General features: G+C 36.7%; 1 protein-coding gene across 2 annotated transcripts; it reads left to right on the forward strand.

The window, feature by feature from the left end:
* The first annotated feature begins 304 nt into the window (after positions 1–304).
* On the forward strand, positions 305–19086 carry LOC121390381. Of its 2 annotated transcripts, XM_041522181.1 has the most exons (7): positions 305–406; positions 4491–4686; positions 12015–12157; positions 13195–13330; positions 14467–14603; positions 16123–16267; positions 16810–19086. In XM_041522181.1, the coding sequence occupies exons 1-7, from the start codon at positions 385–387 to the stop codon at positions 17084–17086; spliced, it is 1056 nt and encodes a 351-aa protein (XP_041378115.1). In that variant the 5' UTR covers positions 305–384; the 3' UTR covers positions 17087–19086. The 2 variants fall into 2 exon arrangements, with proteins under 2 accessions (XP_041378115.1, XP_041378114.1); XM_041522180.1 differs by lacking the exon at positions 305–406 and having other exon boundaries at positions 4413–4686.
* The last annotated feature ends 230 nt before the right edge of the window (positions 19087–19316 follow it).

Raw genomic sequence — 19316 nt, forward strand, 5'->3', positions numbered from 1 at the left:
CCCGTTTATCGTTTTTAAGGCATGATGGATCGGTGGCAGTTGTAGGTGCGAATTAACAATCTCCAGTCCCAGTTCTAACCTCTCCAGCTGCGTGAGATAGTTTTCTTCTTTTTTCTCCAGGCTATCATAAACCGGAAGAAACGCTGACCGCCATATTGCCTGCAATGCATCATGCGCCAATTGCCTTGTCCTGTCATACGAAGCCACGCCTATTGTTGTTTTTCCCCCAAGGCTTTTCACGCATTACGGAAATGGGTGATGTCATTTGTTTTGACTCGTGTTGGGTGAAAGACCCAGATTATAATATTTACGGAACGAGAAGGGCCGAAAACTGAAATATTGAATTCTGCTAATCTGTAGCTGTATACAGATTTTAAGTTAACCATGTTCAGAGAAATCGTAACAGGTAGGTTACAGGAATTTTATTGTGAAAAAAAAAAGAAGTAATTTATAATATAGTTACGGTAATCAATAAATGTTTAAAATATTTCATAAATATTTATGTAAAAGAAGTTTTTTTAAAGATGGGTAATATAAATCTCCATGGGTAAGCTACCACTACCAGCTTGCCAATTTGATTACCTAAGCTTTTCTTCTGATTACCGTAATCTGACTGAATCAAAATAATGAAATTTGGCTTTAAAGGGACATTCCTGAGTTTTCTGCAATGTTTAAGATGTTATCGACTAACAGAGACTTTTTAACGATTGTAATTACATATCAAATATAGTTTTCTGCATAAAATATTAGTGGCGGTATATTAAACGTGTTTCTGGTCGTTCTAATATTTTTACTTGGTTAAATTTCAATTTATTTCCTAAAATATATTTTTTCGTACGTACGAAATTATTTGAAGAAAAAATCAAGTTTGGGCTTCTTACAAATATTAAGACGACCAGAAACACATTGAATATACAAACATTGATATTCTAAACAAGAAAATATATTTAATATGTAAGTTTAATCGTAGAAATATTTTATTTTTCGGAAACATCTTACAATGCAGCAAACTCGGGAATGTCCCTTTAAAAATACCGTATCATTTCACTTTCCGAAATATCGATCATCTTTTATCATTTCATTAATCAGTAGGGTAACAGATTACCTTCTGTTGATTTACTCATCAAAGTTAGAAATAAATGAAACTACAGAAGATATCAAATTAGATTCATCTATCGATATATTCGTAGAGATCCAAAACACCAATAGCCTCCAAATTAAACTGCATGACGAAAGTGATGACTGCAACTTTCCAATAGTCAATTATTCCCCTTTATGTTGAGAGCAATATTCATTCAGCTCCAGCGTTTAGTTCAGTGCTTCTAGATTATGGTAGCCCCACTTCCATGGCTAGTAATATTCAATGTTGAGCTAGTAAATAACCCTTATTGCCATGCCCGACGGCTAGTGAAAAAAGGTTGTTAAATGCTGGATTTAAGTCTGTTTTGTAAATATGAATATCCTGCCCCCACCCCTACCCCCAATCTCAGTGTTTTTAATCTCTATCTCCCTCTTTAGGTAACATATCCAATTATTACTATAAGTAAAATTGTATTAAGTAAAGTAGGGCTGGTGGATTTTTAATCGTGGCTAGTACATTTTTAAATCACCAATCCCATGTAAAAATTCTAGAAGCCCTGTTAGTGTCTGCATTTCACAACTTCTGGGATACGTCACAACATTCTGGTTGTATGCCGATTTCAATGTCATCATTTTGGCGGAGAAGTTGTTTTATGACTGAGGGTTATGACATTCAAAGACTTCTAAAGGCAGTCTTCATACAGAGTCACCATAGCTTGACACCCAATAGCCGATGTAATTTTCGTGCTGGGGTGTCGTTAAACATTCATTCATTACAGAGGGCGTAATGATGTAGTGCCCTGGAGAGTGGCAGTCATCCTTTAGACGAAGCCCTTGATGGCGATTAGTGGAAACAATCACAACATCGCCGTTATCCTTTCGACTGCCTTTTTCGGACATACGATTTGCTCACGATAACAGTCGAAGAATTATACAGATTAGTTTCCCTCCTAGTTCTGTTCATTTTGCTGCATGAAATTTTACATTTGTGGAGCAACTTATGAACTATTAAAAAGCACATAAATATACCTGAAATATACATAGCAGAATTGAAACAACCTCAAACGACCTACTTGCCCACCTGCGGTGTTCAGATGTGTACGTCAAATCTGTATGTGTATATCGCTGGCACAAGCTACTGTATATTATGTAATCAGTTTTGTATGTGATGTTTAAATATGTTCTATAGATCACTGATCTGAAATAAAAATCTATTATTATTATTATTATTATTATCATATTCACCTTCAGCCTATAATACTAATCCGGGCTGGCCATATCCTAAAAATTTCAGTTACCCGTCGGGCATGTAACTGTCAAATTTCACTTGCCCAGAAAAAAATTAACTCGTCCCAAAACGTAAGCAGTTTAAATCAAAAGTTTATTTCAATGAAAACAATTAGAATTCTCTGTAAATTCAGTGAATACAGGTTTGCGCTGCCTGCTGACGACAGGCAGCTCCACACCTCTCCAGCAGCTAAATCTCCCATCCTCTTTTCCTCCTCTTCATCATATTCGTCGTCGTTTTCGAAAGGAACTAGCTCAAGATCTGATTCCTTGACCATTGCATCCTCAGGCGTGTGTGAGGAAGGATTATAAGGTTCACTTGTAGCTGCAGACCTGGGCCCGTGCTTATAAACCTGTTAGCGTCCAGGGCCCATATTCACAAAACATCGTAAGCCTAGTTTTACACGTAAACGTAAATCTACGACTGAAGAGCTATTCACGAAACAACGAAAACGTAAGTTACGTGTAAAGTTGGACGTAAATATAAGAGTGCCTCCGGTTACAACTAACGCTGCACGTAAGTCGTGTTCATATAATAAATCAAGCACGATCGCCGTTATTTACTATTATTTACAGAAACTGGCAGTATTTCCAATAACTGAAGTAGTTTGCGATGGTGAATGCCCACGGATTGAACATATTTTTGTGTTGGTGATCGAACGGATTTTTTCGACTCGGCAATTTCTCCTGAGTTATCTTTTCCTTTTTAAGCAATGTCCTCAAGTTCGTACCAAAACGCGGATCCACACCAATACCAATATGCCATGGTTTGCCGTTCGCGATGTTATTGTTAGCAGACGACAAACGAAATTGCGTTTTGCGCATTTGTTATTTACCCGGTAGCCATCGTTTCTAATGTGTTTTATTATTATTTCTCCGATGAGAGTGTTAAATCGTAGATACATCCAACTAAGTTACGTTTACATTTACGACCGTCTTTGAGAATAAGGTGCTTCTTGCACGTAAACGTAAATCTACGGCAGGCGTAAGTGCTAGTCGTAGACGTAAAGTTACATCTTTTTGTGAATATGCGTCCACTCCGCTGTGGATGCAAGGACTGTAAGGATCAGGACCCATATTCACAAAAAGGTGTAAATTTACGTCTACGACTAGAGTAAACATTTCAAAAGTTGATCGCCAAACCAATAAACGTGATCGTGCTGCCTCGTTTTGACATTTGGTAACGTCATGGCTTTGAAATGGCCGACGATGCTTGCTGCAGACTACGGAATTACAAAAATCGCAAGTGTACAAAAGGGATAGAGAGGCAGTTTGTGTTCTGAAATTTTGGTTGCCCGGCGGACTACTGAATTGTAAATTTTACTCGTCTTGGGCGAACGGACTAGTACTTTTAGCCAGCCCAGGACTAATGATAATGTTTTGTTGTTTTTTATTTTATAAGTAAAACAAACCCTGAAACATAAGCGTACGAGATATAGTGTTGAAACAAAACCTCAAATTCTGGCAGTGGTAAAGCGCTCGCTTGATGCGCGGTGGGTTTGGGATCGATCCCCGTCGGTGGGCCCATTTGGCTATTTCTCGCTCCAGCCAGTGCACCACGACTGGTAAATCAAAGGCCGTGGTATGTGCTATCCTGTCTATGGGATGGTGCATATAAAAGATCCCTTGCTGCTAATTGAAAAGAGTAGCCCATGAAGTGGCGACAGCGGGTTTCCTCCCTCAATATCTGTGTGGTCCTTAACCATTATGCCCAACGCCATATAACCGTAAATAAAATTTACCATGTATTTCCATCATTCTGCTCTCATAATTAGTTGCAATCCATGTAAAGACGCATAGTAATTCGTTTGCAACCCTGTACAGCTGCGTGGTAGTCATGGTAATATGAATAAATGTTATTATCCATATTTGGGCATTTTTGTTTAATTCGGGCAAAAGCCAGCCTGCCCCGTTATAAAAATGGGAGCCCGTACGCCTATGCTGAGCTGTTTGGTAGTCATGCTGATATGAATAAATATTATTATCCAAATTCGCTCACACACACACCCCCCCCCCCCCCCCCCCACCCCCCACACACACACTACCCACCCACCCACCTACGAAAATGGGAGCCTGTGTACACCTATGCCCTGAAAGCATGATTTATTTATTTTTTGCTCCAGTATTTTGGTTTGTGTTGACGATATCCCAGACGCATGGCCAGCAGACGACGATCTGTCAGACGACTTTCCTGACCCAGTTCTACAACTGCATCCAGAAGGTGAGCCTCGTCCCTCAGAACATCCTGTGGTTCACCAAGAACGGGACCATCGGCACGAAGCCAGCCAATGAGGCCACGTTTAAAACCTCCGCCTGCAGGTAGGCAGTAGTTAAAGGATAACTAACGAGTTACGAGTGAATGGATGTTGTAAACAAAAAGCCTCTGGCGAGTGTTTTTACGACATTCATTTACGAAGGACAGACAATCCTTAACTCCTCGCAGCGAGTCGGTTATTCTATTTACCGGCCTCGGTGATGTTGTGGTTAAGCCATCGGATTGGTAGGTACAGGGTTCGCAGCCTGGTACCGGCTTCCACCTAGAGCGAGTTTTAACAACTCAGTGGTTAGGTGCAAGACCACTATACTCACTCTCTCTCTCTCTCTCTCTCTCTCTCTCTCTCTCTCTCTCTCTCTCTCTCTCTCTCTCTCTCTCTCTCTCTCTCTCTCTCTCTCTCTCTCACTAACCATTAACATTAACAGGACAGAGTGCTTGAACCTTAAATGGATATAAGCACAAAAATAAGTTGAAATAAATAAATATTCTATTTATTACACATTATGACTTTTAACTGGGTTTTATGTATATAAATTATTCCTCTGCTGTCTACAACATAGCAATCAGTCATTGTGTCATATTGCGCATTAAAGGGACATTCCTGAGTTTGCTGCAACTTTTATTACGTTATCGACTAACAGAGTCTTTTAACTTGTAATTACATATCAAATATATTTTTCTGCATAACATATTAATGGCTGTATATTAAACGTGTTCTAATATTTTTATGAGGTTAAATTTCATTTTATTTCCTAAAATATTATTTTTTCGTACGTACGAAATTATTTGAAGACAGAATCCAGTTTGAGCTTCTTACAAATATTAAGACGACCAGAAACACATTGAATATACAGACACTGATATTCTAAACAAGTAAATATATTTAATATATAAGTTTAATCGTAGAAATATTTTATTAGTTGGAAACAACTTACAATGCAACAAACTCAGGAATGTCCCTTTAAATCTGACTCATATTATATAAATGAAAGTGAAATTCCGACCCTGGCAAACAACCAACCAAACGTCATCAGTTTTAAGCCAGCCAGTCAGTTATTGAGAAAGCAATCTGCACACCCTTTGAGTCCATATTGCTAATAAATATAACTCAACAAAACTACATGCCAAATATTTGCCCTTTTTCATCGTGTTAGTTAAAGTGACAGACGACAGCTGTGATGGCAGTACTCACGATGGGTGCCACTCGTGGGGCAGGATATGCTCATCTTTTGCGAACACCTGATATCATCACTGTCATGACAGTGATTCATGAGTGCATGTCATCACAGCTGTACCTATTCTTCTAATGAGCTCTGTCTGGTGCTAGTTTAGTAAACTAGTCTGGGGGTGGAAGTCCTCTGTGTGATGGTGCAAGAGGGATGAAATCTCCAGTAAAGGATCTCCTCGGGAGTGGCTGTCCTCTTATACACGAGGCACTAGATAGAGGTTCATAGAATCAACCACTAGTTTGCCATATGCCCATTCGACTTTTCACTGAGCAGAGATACGGCCCTGATTGTGTATTACGGTTTTGTCTAGTGCGCAAGATTATATCATAAGACTGCGTAGCGGTGTCGTGGCATAAATCTTGCGCACTATAAACGAGTGCAATAAATAACACAGTAAAACAACTGGTATGTGATTCTGTATTTATTGCTTACCACCTTTGTATAGTAGTATGGCCACTTGTACTAGGTCAAACAGCATTTCTTGATATACATGTTTTAGTACAGTACGACATTAATGAGATACTAAATCCAATTGGTGGTACTTACAAATATATAATATATTTAATGTGTAATACTTATAAGATATTAAACGAGCTTCCATTTCGTATCATGTCCCGAGTGAAATAATGTTCAATTGGCACGAGCTTTAGCGAGTGACAATGAAAATTATTTCACGAGGGACATGTTCTGGTTCAAGTTCTTTATTTGCTTTGAGTTTTACAACTCATCAGCTGAATACATAACATAAATAATACAACATAGTTATACAAAATACACACGTGCAAAACAATGGTGGGTGTGGTTTATATATAATCATGGACAAATGAAGTGATATAAGTTACATTTATTACATTAACTATTATCCTGCATTAACCGATCTCTAATTGTATTCGCTTGCACTAAATATTTGCCTAGGTTATTCAATTCCTTATTGTTACCGGTGGTTAATAACTGTATAAAACGATACACACTTGGCCTCTTATAATAATAAATTTTTATATATTTACAACGCAAATCTTTGTATTGTGGACACTATTATAAAGTGATATTCATCTTCTATGGCATTAGCTTTACACAGAGTACATATTCTTTCTGATTGTTCAATGTTTCGATACCTGCCAGATTCTACATTTAATTTATGAGCGCATATTCTAATCTTACATATTTCTTTTATATAACGCGTTTCCTTTGGCAATCTTAAATACCTTTGTAATCTAAATTCATTTAATAAATGTTGATATAAAAGTCCTCTAGACGTTGTCATTGTTTTACTGTAACATAATTGCTTAAAGGTATCTAATATCCTTTCTTTGATTATAATGTAGATACTGTCGTCAACATATGATAAATTCCAAATATAGTTCAATCCAAGTGAATACAATTCGTGCCTAATGTTAATCAACCTATTATCATTATAGTGTTCCATTTCTTCATATATACCCCCTTAGAATACAATTTGTAGTGTTAGTAATTTTATCCAATATTTAAAAATTATCAGTTTTCTTGTTATTTGAAGTGGAAACCGTCCCAGTTCGCTATAAACAAATTCGTTACACGTTCCTTTTCTTACACCCAATAATCTTTTACAAAATTGTGTATGTACTTTTTCAACATTATGACCCGAGTGAAAGCCCCAAACTTCAGCACCATAACTAAGGATAGAATTAACATATGTATCAAAAACAGCAAGCATTGTTTCGATATTGAAGAAATTGTTCCTACATACATTCAATATTGAGAATAATGCCTTCCGTCCTTGTTCTGCAAATCGTTTCTGTGTACGTGCAAATTTACCATTATAGAAAAATAAAACGCCAAGATAAATAAATTCATTTACAACCTCTAGTTTACATCCATTAAAGTACCATTTCTCATTATCTCGTAATTTACCTCCGTTTCTAAAAACAACCATTTTAGTTTTATTTGTATTGACAGTTAAATCCCAGTTTTGGGTATAATTAAACAGAGAATTGATCATTTTTTGTAACCCTTCTGGTTTTTCAGCTAACAGAACCATGTCATCGGCGTACATTATCAGGAATATGTTTAACATTTGTATATCGATATAAGAACAGTTGTCTGATATTAGCTGCTGCAGCTCACAGTCATTGACATACATGGAAAATAATATTGGTTTCTTGGCTAACACTTCTTGAAATAAACAATTTTTGCATATAAAGAAATCAGAAATTACATTATTATATTTTACACAACATTTAACATTTTGATATAACGACCTTATTATAGCAAGCATTTTCCCACTTACGCCTTGTTTAATTAATTTATACCACAAATTTTGTCTATTTACAAAGTCAAATGCTTTTTTGTAGTCAACAAAACAGCAATAAAGCCGTTTTCGTGCATTACACACTCTGTTTATTAGGGACTGTAGAACGAAAATTGCATCCACAGTGGACAAATGTTTTCTAAAGCCAAACTGGGCGTCAGTGATAATATTATTTTCCATGTCAAAAATACATAATCTTTCACTTAGTATATTGGTGAACAATTTACCTAGGCAGCTAACTAGAGTAATACCTCTATAATTATTCGTGTAGTTGGGATTTCTCTTTTTAAAAAGAGGCACTATACATCCAACTGACCAACTATGAGGGAAATGACCGGATTTAAAAACAGTATTAAACAATATCAACAAACATGGCATCAAAACATTCATACAATTAATAAAATATTCGTTTAAAAGACCATCATAGCCACATGCTTTGTTTTTCTTTAACTTGTGAATAACATTCGATATTTCACTCTGTTCCCTTGTTGAGACGTGTACTGTCGTTTTAGTCTGCGTTCTAAATGTTTGTAAGCATTTTTCGAACTAACAAGTTCTATACGATTTTCTGTTGTTTTATTTCGATTAAACACTTTAATTGCCTTTCTGTATTGAGCGTATCGTTCTTTACATATATCATTAAACCAAGGTTTATCTTTTACTTTAATATAACGGTGAATTTGCCCTTTTCCACTTAAATTTGTTTTGTAAGTTTTAACAGTACAATGAGGTAAAATAAGATCATTGAGTTGATGTGTGAATGTATCTACACATGTATTAACAGTTTCCTGGCTATTACAATTAACTACATATATTTATCAAGTTATCTATATTTACAACAAGTTTATCAACAATCTCATCATTGTACTCATCATTCCATTTTATGCTGGTATGTGTCTGTTCATTGGTTATTTCTTTAGCTATATTATATAACTTTGTGAATGAAACAGAGAAACATACGGGTGCGTGGTCAGAAAAACAATTAAATTTACCAGACTCAAACTGCTCTATTGAATTATAACAGGATTCATGTACTACAATATAGTCTATAAGACTAGAGCCATTAGCATTATAGAATGTAATACTACCATCTTTGTTACCAGTATGCCTACCATTAACGATTTGCAAGCCACTTGACTTACAAAGAGATAATAATTTTCTCCCAAACTGGTTTACAGTTTTATCTTCGCTATTACGTCGAGTAAAATCAATATCTGGTACATACGTGATGACATTTGACAATAAATGTAAAGAACTTTCATCTAATCTATCGTGTACAATAAAATCGAGCTCAGTGCCCACACAACTATTAAAGTCACCAATGGCTATAATGTCTCCCAAGTCCTTATATTGTGCTGTGTTCTTCAATAATTGTAAACACGTCAATGTCGTTGTTATCGTAGTATGCACTATTAATGAGGGGTATGTAATTTACAAATATATATACATCTTTTGCAACATTCCTTTCAATCTTTAAAATAACAACACTGTCGCATACTGTTTGAATACAACTACAATAGTCTTTGAGACATTCTCGTATATATATATATGACAATGCCTCCGCCTTTACCGTGCACTCTTGGTATGCAATATGTGACGTAGTTAGGTAGGGATATATCACTAGAGTCATTAGAGCCAGTCCAACATTCATATAAGCATATAATGTCATGCTTACAAATTACATCTGTGGTGAATTTGAGTCGTGCAGCTTCCCATCCACGAACAGTTTGTCTCTAACCAATTTGGTCTTGCGACCAGCTTGACGAAACCGTTTGGCCACCGGGTATAGCTGTTTGCGTTTCTCCTCGATTACTCCTGGAAACTGTTCATTAATGCTGTATGGTTTGTCCTTAAGCATGTATGCCTTACCCTTAACCAGTGTCAGTTGTTTGAAGAAAATGAAACGCGCTACAATAGGACGTCTGTTACCGTCGCGTCTTCGTCCAAACCGATGTACGTTGCCGAACTCTATGTCCTGGTCAGTTCTGAGCTCCTGGTATATGAAGTCTCAACACATCCTCTGTGTTTTCATTGTTGTCCTCCACCAGTCCATTGAATATTAAATTATTCTTCATTGACCGGCATTGCAAGTCAGTAATGGTCGATCTCATCTCTTCACATTCCTTGCGAAGTTTATCAAAGTCTGTGCGCATGTCTGTATTATCACGGTTTGTAGCTGCGATCGAGCATTTAATCCGAGTGATATCATTCTTATTTGTATCACACGAAGCCATGCCATTATCGAACAGATTACTAACTCCTTGTACACTGCTTTCCAGCTGTCTGTGATTTGTACTCACCGACTTGACCTGCGCTTCTAAGGTATCAACTTTCGTTACCATTGAAGATATGGACGCCTGAACTGCATCTATCTTTTTAACATAAACTTCGATATGCATCAATCTGGCATCCATTTTGGCCATTAAATCAACCATATGATCAATAGCGTTCTTTCCTCCAGTCTCTACTCCATCCCCAAACATCACATCACGTGCATTCGCAAGAGCATTTGAGATGTCGTTATTTGTCGCCATCATTCATTGATTCACTCTGGGCACATTTGTTTACACTTATGGGCATGGGTGATTAAAACTCACACGTAACTAGCTTTATTATATCTGTACCAGTCTATTCATGGTTACACTGAAATACTTTGCAATATATTTGAAAGTTCAGATATAATTTTCAGATATAATTTTCTTCAGTACCAAAACGTTTTACATGTGCAGTGCAGCAACTATTATTATTCATATAATGTTCTTGTGGTAAAGAAATATATCTTTCTATTTACAAATCGTCCATAACACAAAGAATAGTGCTCACAAAGTAAACGTACACACCTTGTACTTTTAAGTCATTGTGTCCATATTCAGTGTCCTTTTTTGCGTTTCCTATGATCTGCTGTATACCCTGAACACACAACATGTACATACAATCATTTAAAAGCATTTAAGATACATTTTAAATACATTTTAGATAAATTTTGTAGTTCAGCAAAATCACGACCACCATTTTTCGCACATGCGCAGACATAAACATGATACGAAATAGTAGTAAGTTCACTATCCTATTTATTTCCCACAATGGATCTTAATTTATATCACTCAACTCGTTTGGTATCGTTCCTGTAAGGTTGTAGTAGTGCGCCAATCGATGACGTCGAAGTGTTATGTCCCAGTTACGTATCGCTTTGATATGTACAAAGATATGTTTAAAGGGACATTCCTGAGTTTGCTGCATTGTAAGATGTTTCCGACTAATAAAATATTTCTACGATTAAACTTACATATTAAATATATATGTTTTTGTTTAGAATATCAGTGGATGTATATTCAATGTGTTTCTGGTCGTCTTAATATTTTTTAAAAGCTCAAACTGGATTTTGTCTTCAAATAATTTCGTAGGTACGAAAAAAACTATTTTAGGAAATAAAATTAAATTTACGCTAGTACAAATATTAGAACGATCAGAAACACGTTTAATATACAGCCACTAATATGTTATGCAGGAAAATATAGTTGATATGTAATTATAATCGTTAAAAAGTCTCTGTTAGTCAATAACATCTTAAAAATTGCAGCAAACTCAGGAATGTCTCTTTAAACATATGGGTAATACTAGTCGTTCAAAATGTTATCAGTCGTAAACGTCTTACAATGCACATAACTCAGGGCATTCCATTTAATCGAATTAATGGTCTGTGTGCGTGTGTGTGTGTGTGTGTGTGAACTCGAATATAAGTACGAAAATCAAGTTGAAATAGAATGAAATAAAGGATAGAAATTCGAGTCATTTTTAGGATGTCGAGCACATTTGGTTATAACAAAACAAACGTTAACTTTCATTTTATTTTAAGTCTAAGACAGCAGATTTCCGACTGTTCCACGGATGCCATGAACAAGATTATAAACAGCACGGCATGCGCAGATAAGGACAAAAATTCTATCAAAGACTTCTTCGGAAGTGTCTTTGGTCCGTACGACGAGAAGTGCGCACATCGTGAGTAGCATTTCATTTAAAGGTGCAATATCTCAGATACAAATGCTATATTTCACCATGTTTATATCTATGTGTGATAAATAACTACATATTAAAGAAGCTATATGGTAGTTACAAGTATCATATTTCATCAGTTTTATATTTATGTGTGATAAATAACTACAGATTAAAGAAGCTATATTGTAGTTACAAGTATCATATTTCATCAGTTTTATATTTATGTGTGATAAATAACTACAGATTAAAGAAGCTATATTGTAGTTACAAGTGACATATTTCATCAGTTTTATATTTATGTGTGATAAATAACTACAGATTAAAGAAGCTATATGGTAGTTACAAGTGACATATTTCATAATTTTTTATATTTATGTGTGATAAATAACTACAGATTACAGATGCTATATTGCAGTTATAAGTATCATATTTCACCATTTTATATTTATGTGTAATAAATAATTACACATTAAGTGCAATATCAAAGTTACACGTGTCGCTATTTTGTTTTAACATTTCTTTGTGATTAATAACTATAGATTAATCGAACCTGCACATAATATTTACATAAATAGAAAACATCGTATTTGTTGTTTCGAATCATTAAAGACACGCGCGCGCGCGCGCACACACACACACACACACACACACACACACACACACACATACATACACATACTCCCCCTCCATTTCATAAAAAGGTATGGTTTTTGTCCTACCCTATTAAGATAAAACTCTGTCTTATGCCCTCATCACCACTTCTGATACCGTCCTTTCGGGCCCGTGCATTTGTTTTTACAGACCAATCTCGCTTTCTAAAAAATAGAAATTGATACAGTTCATAATGGCTGAGGGCACAGGCGCTGCCCCCCCCCCCCCCCCACCCCACCCCCTCGTCCACTTGACAAAAAAGTATGGGTTTGTTTTTTGTCCTACTATATATAAATAAAGATTTAAGAATCTAGCTTGTGCCCCCACAACTTCTGATATCGACCATAACGGCCTGTCGATTAGAGTAGTTTATATATCTGATATTTCAGCGTGTCGGTGGACGTTGTTTGGTTCGTTTAAGAGGTGTCACGACAACATTGGCATCAGTTCCGGTCCGTTCCTGTTGAACACAGCTATCGCGTCTGTGATTGGTTCGAATGAAACGGAAACAGCACTCTTCTGCTCGTAAGTAGCTTATAAATGTTTAAACAGATTTTGATTGGATATCCAAGGCAATTTTTTACTTTTTAAATCAAAAGACGGACAGACAGACAGATTCTTTATTTACGTCTCACCTTGTGTTCAGATTAAAAACTGAGTACACAAGCTTCTGCTAAGAGAAATCGGGGATGGGGGTCCCATTCAAACCAATGCCTCTCGACTAGTATATCAAATACCGTGGTATGTGTCGTCCTGTTTCTGAGGAAAGTGCATATAGAAGATCCCCTGTGGCTAATGGGAAAATGTTATATTAAGCCATTTTCATCTAGTATAGGACTATATGTCAGAATTCCCAAATGTTATATTAAGCCATTTTCATCTAGTATAGGACTATATGTCAGAATTCCCAAATATTATATTAAGCCAGTTTCATCTAGTATAGGACTATATGTCAGAATTCCCAAATGTTATATTAAGCCAGTTTCATCTAGTATAGGACTATATGTCAGAATTCCCAAATGTTTGAATTGGTAAAATCAATATGCTTTATAATAGTCACATGGTGTCGATAATCAAGACACTTATATTTAATGTAATTTCCTTCTTTATTGGTTCCTTGTGAGCCAATAGGCTGTACTATATGAGCCTTTAGGTTGTACTATACAAAATAAAATCCCATAGGCGACCATGTTAACGTTTGTGTTTAAGAACACTATGTGCAATATATCAACCAAACAATGACACATAAATATCAGTGCTACACCCCTACCTCAAAGTATTAACTGAAGAAAATGGTACCTTTCATGACTCATTTTCGGTATAACCAGATGTTTTTACAACACCATTAAATTCGCACAAAATTGGAGTACCTTTTTTTTTTACAGGTACCCCATACATGTTTCAAGCACAAGGCTACTTGACACAGTGATACTAAATGAAATAAAATTGCACACATTTCTTGCCCAGCTGAAACTTTTATTTTATTTTACAACCAACACATTTATTACCAATCACAAGACTTGTGGTGTTAACGTCTCTATCAAAAGTTCGGTGCACCTTGAACTTTGACCCAGCCGGTGTACCTCGAACTTTGACCCAGCCGGAAGTTATTTGGTTTAGTGCTACCTTTAGCAGTACTCTCAGAATGCTTGTTTCTTCAGAAACCGTGGCCGACTGTTGATGTGTATGACGAAGGAAAAGTCCAGGTGCCCGGAAGCAGACTTCGTTATGAAACAAGTCGGATTTGACCTCAATGTCATGAAGAAATCCACAGACGTCTTCTGCAGTTATCCTAAAGGTTTCGGTTTTTTGTTTAATCTCTCAAACGTCAGTGAATTTCAACGTCGAATGCTAAAACAACACTGTGTCACTAGTTTCAAACCGAGTGTTTGACAGTATACTTTCTTAACTAAGGTTAATTGGACTTCCAGTTTTATTCATTTATTCATTTCAACTTATTTTCGCCCTGGTCACATATCTCAGCCATCTGGTCCAATACAGTGGGTTAGTTGTTAGTCGGAGAGAAGTCGGTGTTATAAGCGTACGAGACGAGGGGTGGGGGCAGGAGGGAGGACATCTGGACAAATAAATGGCACAATATGAGTTCAAAAATAGATTCCTAACCCACCAAAACATATAATTTGGTCTTTTATTTTGTCAAATTTGATCACTGTGTTCGAGAAATATGCCATAAAAATAGATTGCAAGGAAATTAAAACGACATATTAAAAATGGCGAACATCTTAAATTTCTGAATGAGACCCAAAATAGTATGACACAAGCCAATTTTCTGACAAATTCAGGATAGTATCCGGAAAGTGAACAACTGATGGCCTTAAGGTCGGATTCGGAGCGGGATTTAGCTCAGTCGGTTGTGTGCTCGCTGAGGTGCTTGCGTCGCAGGATCGAACTACCTCAGTGGATCCGTTCAACTGATTGGGGTTCTTCTCCTTCCAACCAGTGCGCCACAGCTGGTCAAAAGTCGTGGTATATGCTTTCCTGTCTGTGGGAAAGTGTATATAAAAGATCTCTTGCTGCATTAGGAAAATGTAGCGGGTTTCCTCTGATGACTATGAGTAGAATTACCAAATGTTTGACATCCAATAGCAGGATGATTAATTAATCAATGTGCTCTAGTGGTGTCGTTAAACAAAACAAACTTTTAGGGTCGGACTCCTACTAACTTCCAAACAGAAATGCTTACTTTAGTATTTTAGGCGCGGGTCCAGAAATGTATGCAGGGTGGGACTAGACTGTCGAGCGAAGTGTCTAGAGGATCGAGTCATTAAAATTCGCTTTGAGCTAGAGAACCCGACTCCCGGAACCCTCCCCCTGTACATGCGCCTTTATCCCTCCTCTCCTCTATAGTACGTTAGTAACGATGATGCTTATGTTCCAACAGACGTTTAAAGGGACATTCTCGAGTTTGCTGCATTGTAAGATGTTTCCGACAATTAAAATATTTCTTCGATTAAACTTACATATTAAATATGTTTTCTTGTTTAGAATAACAGTGTCTGTATATTCAATGTGTTTCTGGTCGTCTTGATATTTGTAAGAAGCTCAAACTGGATTCTGTCTTCAAATAATTTCGTACGTACGAAAAAATCAGTTTTAGGAAATAAAATGAAATTTAACCTAGTACAAATATTAGAACGATCAGAAACACGTTTAATATAGCCTACAGCCACTAATATTTTATGCAGAAAAATATATGTAATTACAGTCGTTAAAAAGTCTCTGTTAGTCGATAACATCTTTAAAATTGCAGCAAACTCAGGAATGTCCCTTTAAATATCAAATTTTATTATTTTTAGTATACCTGGATAGCATCCTCTGCTTTAACAAGCTGTCAGCGGAAGTACGGAAATGCCACCAGGGGGCAGCGAACAAAATGGCCGACCTGTCGTCGAAATTCCAAATAATAGTCAATGAGAACGATTTTAATCGTCAGTTTTGCTCGTGAGTTCTTGTTGAATCTTAATATTAATTGGGGGGGGGGGGGGGGGTTCGTATGTGAGTTGGGTGTGTGTGTGTGTGATGTTCGTTGTTATTGTTGTCGTTTCTATTGTTATTGGGATGTTATTGTGTTATGATGTTATCATCATCGTCATTGATGATGGTGATGATGATGATATTGTTGATGATGGTGGTCATGGTGATGATGGTCATGGTGAGGATGATGATGTAGAAAATGATGTTGGTAATGGTGAAGATGGTGGTGGTGTTGATGATGTTGATGGTGGTGGTGGTGGTGGTGATGATGATGATGATGATTGATGATGATGGTGATGAAGATGAAGATGGTGGTGACGACAATGCTGATGATGTAAAATAAAAGGAATAATAACACTAGAAAACGGAGAAACGGCGGATGGCGAGGGAATTAAACAGATACAATCGGAACTTAAAAAGAAGTTGGCGTTAGGCGGGTTTGGCGTTAAATCGGGGGCGGGGGGGGCAATAAATCGATGGTACACTGTATACTTACTTTTTTATTGCAGAATTCGTCAAGAATCTGTATCCTGTGACCTGATGGTGTGGACCAATAACCAGGACAAAGAGAAATGCAACAAGGCCGTCGTCGGGCTGAGAACCGAGTACGGCTGTAAACTCCTGCCCAGTCAGTGCACGCGCCACTCGCTCGCTCCGATGACGTCAGTTTGCAGCGAAGACAAATTCATGATGGCCGCTAGAGATAACTACGGAAGTGGCGCTGCTAATCCAACTTCCGTTTCCGCTTTGTGGGCAATCAGTGTTTTAATATTGCTGAATATTTGATGGTGGTTTGAAATAGTGTTGTGTGTTTGTGATTAAATCCAGTTAAAGAGTATAGAGGACCGAGAGTTGTGTAGAATGCCGGGTCCTAGTTCCACGTTGATTCTGTGTGATGACAAGTCCTGCAAAATACTTTTATTTTGTGGATTTCTGAAAGAGTATTTTCTGGAACTTGATGTTCATTAATATAAGACGTTATGGTGTGAGTCACACGATAAGTTAAATAATACCAATTTTAATTGGAAAAACAACAGTTGAAATATAAAATGTATGAAGACTCTTAAAAAAATGCAGATTTTAAGCTGGCGTTTGTTAAATTACCATGTATATTTGGCAAATATATTTCATTATTATATCATCAAAATCCAATTGAAAAATCAAATAAATACACTACATTAAAATTAAAGGCTTAATTTTGTTATATAATTATAATTTTTTCACCTGACTCCAACTTTAATTTGGCTACACGTCTTCTGACCAAATTCGTCAAATTTCTCATCATTTTTGGGGTCCAGCTTAAATCCTAAAAAGAAAAATGCATCTAAAGTTAATTTTCTTTCCCTGTTTTTAAATCTTACATACCACTTCATTAACAATGTATGTTATCTTATTTTTAGTTTTTCCAATATTTAGCTTTCTATGTTGTACTTGTCTTGGTGGCATCAATGTCTTTTAAGATCAAATGGAATGGTGATGTCGCGTCTGTTTGTATATTTAAAGGTCGTGAAATAACCGATTAACCAACCAAATATGAATATTTGTAAATTATTGTTGAAACCAAATGTAACTATGTTAAATTAAAGCCAGAGTTTGACAAGTCAAAATGGGAATGGAAGTCAGGGCCGGATCCAGGATTTTGTAAGGGAGGGGAAACAAAATTCTAAAAAGGGCAATTTGAATTGTTGTTTTTTTCGAAGCCAAATAAGCCGAGCTCCCAAAGAGAGCGAGATTCGCAGTGAGTTCGGGAGGTTGCCCCTCTGAATTGTTTTTAAATAAAGATGTTCAGAGCTGCATTTTCAGAACATTTTGGTGTTCATTATTATGGATGATGAATTTAAAAAACAAAACCGGCGATAAACAGAACACTTCAAACGGGTGAGGATGGGAGTCACAAGATCTGGATTCTTTGGTGCATACATTTCATTACTACGTCGTTAAAAAGCTAATTCGAAAATCGAATAAAAACAAATCTTTAAAGAGTCTGAATACTGTTTGATAATTAAAACTTTAATCAGGTACAGGGTTCGAGGAAAATTTACACAAGTTTCAAGTTTCCGCTTCTGTTTTTGTAAAGTATTTTTGTCTGGTAGAGAGCGAGACATTGTCCAGTGGTAAAGCGGTCGGTCCAGGATCGATCCCCGTAAGTGGGCCCATCGGACTCAGGCTCTGACTGTCAACTGTCAGCAGAAAGTTGGCCAACTCGACGGTTGGATTGTAATTTCCTCAACTCCCGACTTACGACGGGTGCGCTCAGATTACCAACTAATAGGTTATATGACGAGAATCAAGTTGTAAGAGCGCTCAGATTAAGAACTACACATGTAATGGGTTATACGACGAGAATCGAGTTGTAAGAGTGCTCAAACTAGCCACTGGACAGTCGTAGAAGTCGTGAGAGCAGAAAGTTGCCCACTTTCTGCTGGCAGTTGGTAGTCTGTGCCTAGCACTAAGATGATGTCGACCAAAAGCCATTTTTAACGACTGTAATTACATAGTAGATATATTTTTCTGCATAAAATATCAGTGCCATGGCTCATATTTTCGAAGCTATTTTAGTCCTATGAAATCGTAAAACCATCGTAAGTTGTGACGTCACTACAACACACACCATAGATGGTTTTACAATTTCGCAGGCTAATATTGCTTCGTAAATATGGGCCCAGCTGTATATTAAATGTGTTTCTGGTATTCGTTTAAGGTCAAATATATATTTGTTCGAACATAATAAATTAATTCGGAGACCCAATCCAGTTTGAGCTACTTACAAATATTAAGATAAGCAATATACAGACACTGATATTCTAAACAAGAAAATATTTAATATGTAATTATAGCATAGGCGTACGGGTTTCCATTTTTGAAGGGGGGGGGGGGCTTGTTTTTGCCCGAATTAAACGAAAATGCCCCGAATCTGGATAACAACATTTATTTATATTTGAATTACTATCAAACAGCTATATAGGGTTGCAAACGAATTTCTACGCATTCTTATATGGATTACAACTAATGCTTT

Source organism: Gigantopelta aegis, chromosome 15 (genome assembly GCF_016097555.1).
Source record: "Gigantopelta aegis isolate Gae_Host chromosome 15, Gae_host_genome, whole genome shotgun sequence".
NCBI classification, from domain to species: Eukaryota; Metazoa; Mollusca; class Gastropoda; order Neomphalida; family Peltospiridae; genus Gigantopelta; species Gigantopelta aegis.

Bases quoted from the DNA above. Each gene is read 5' to 3' on its own strand.
- LOC121390381 (XM_041522180.1), top strand. From the start codon at position 4,433: ATGGGAGCCTGTGTACACCTATGCCCTGAAAGCATGATTTATTTATTT. The intron at 12,158-13,194 runs GTGAGTAGCATT...CTGATATTTCAG, and splicing joins CGACGAGAAGTGCGCACATC to CGTGTCGGTGGACGTTGTTT. The intron at 14,604-16,122 runs GTTTCGGTTTTT...TATTATTTTTAG, and splicing joins CTTCTGCAGTTATCCTAAAG to TATACCTGGATAGCATCCTC.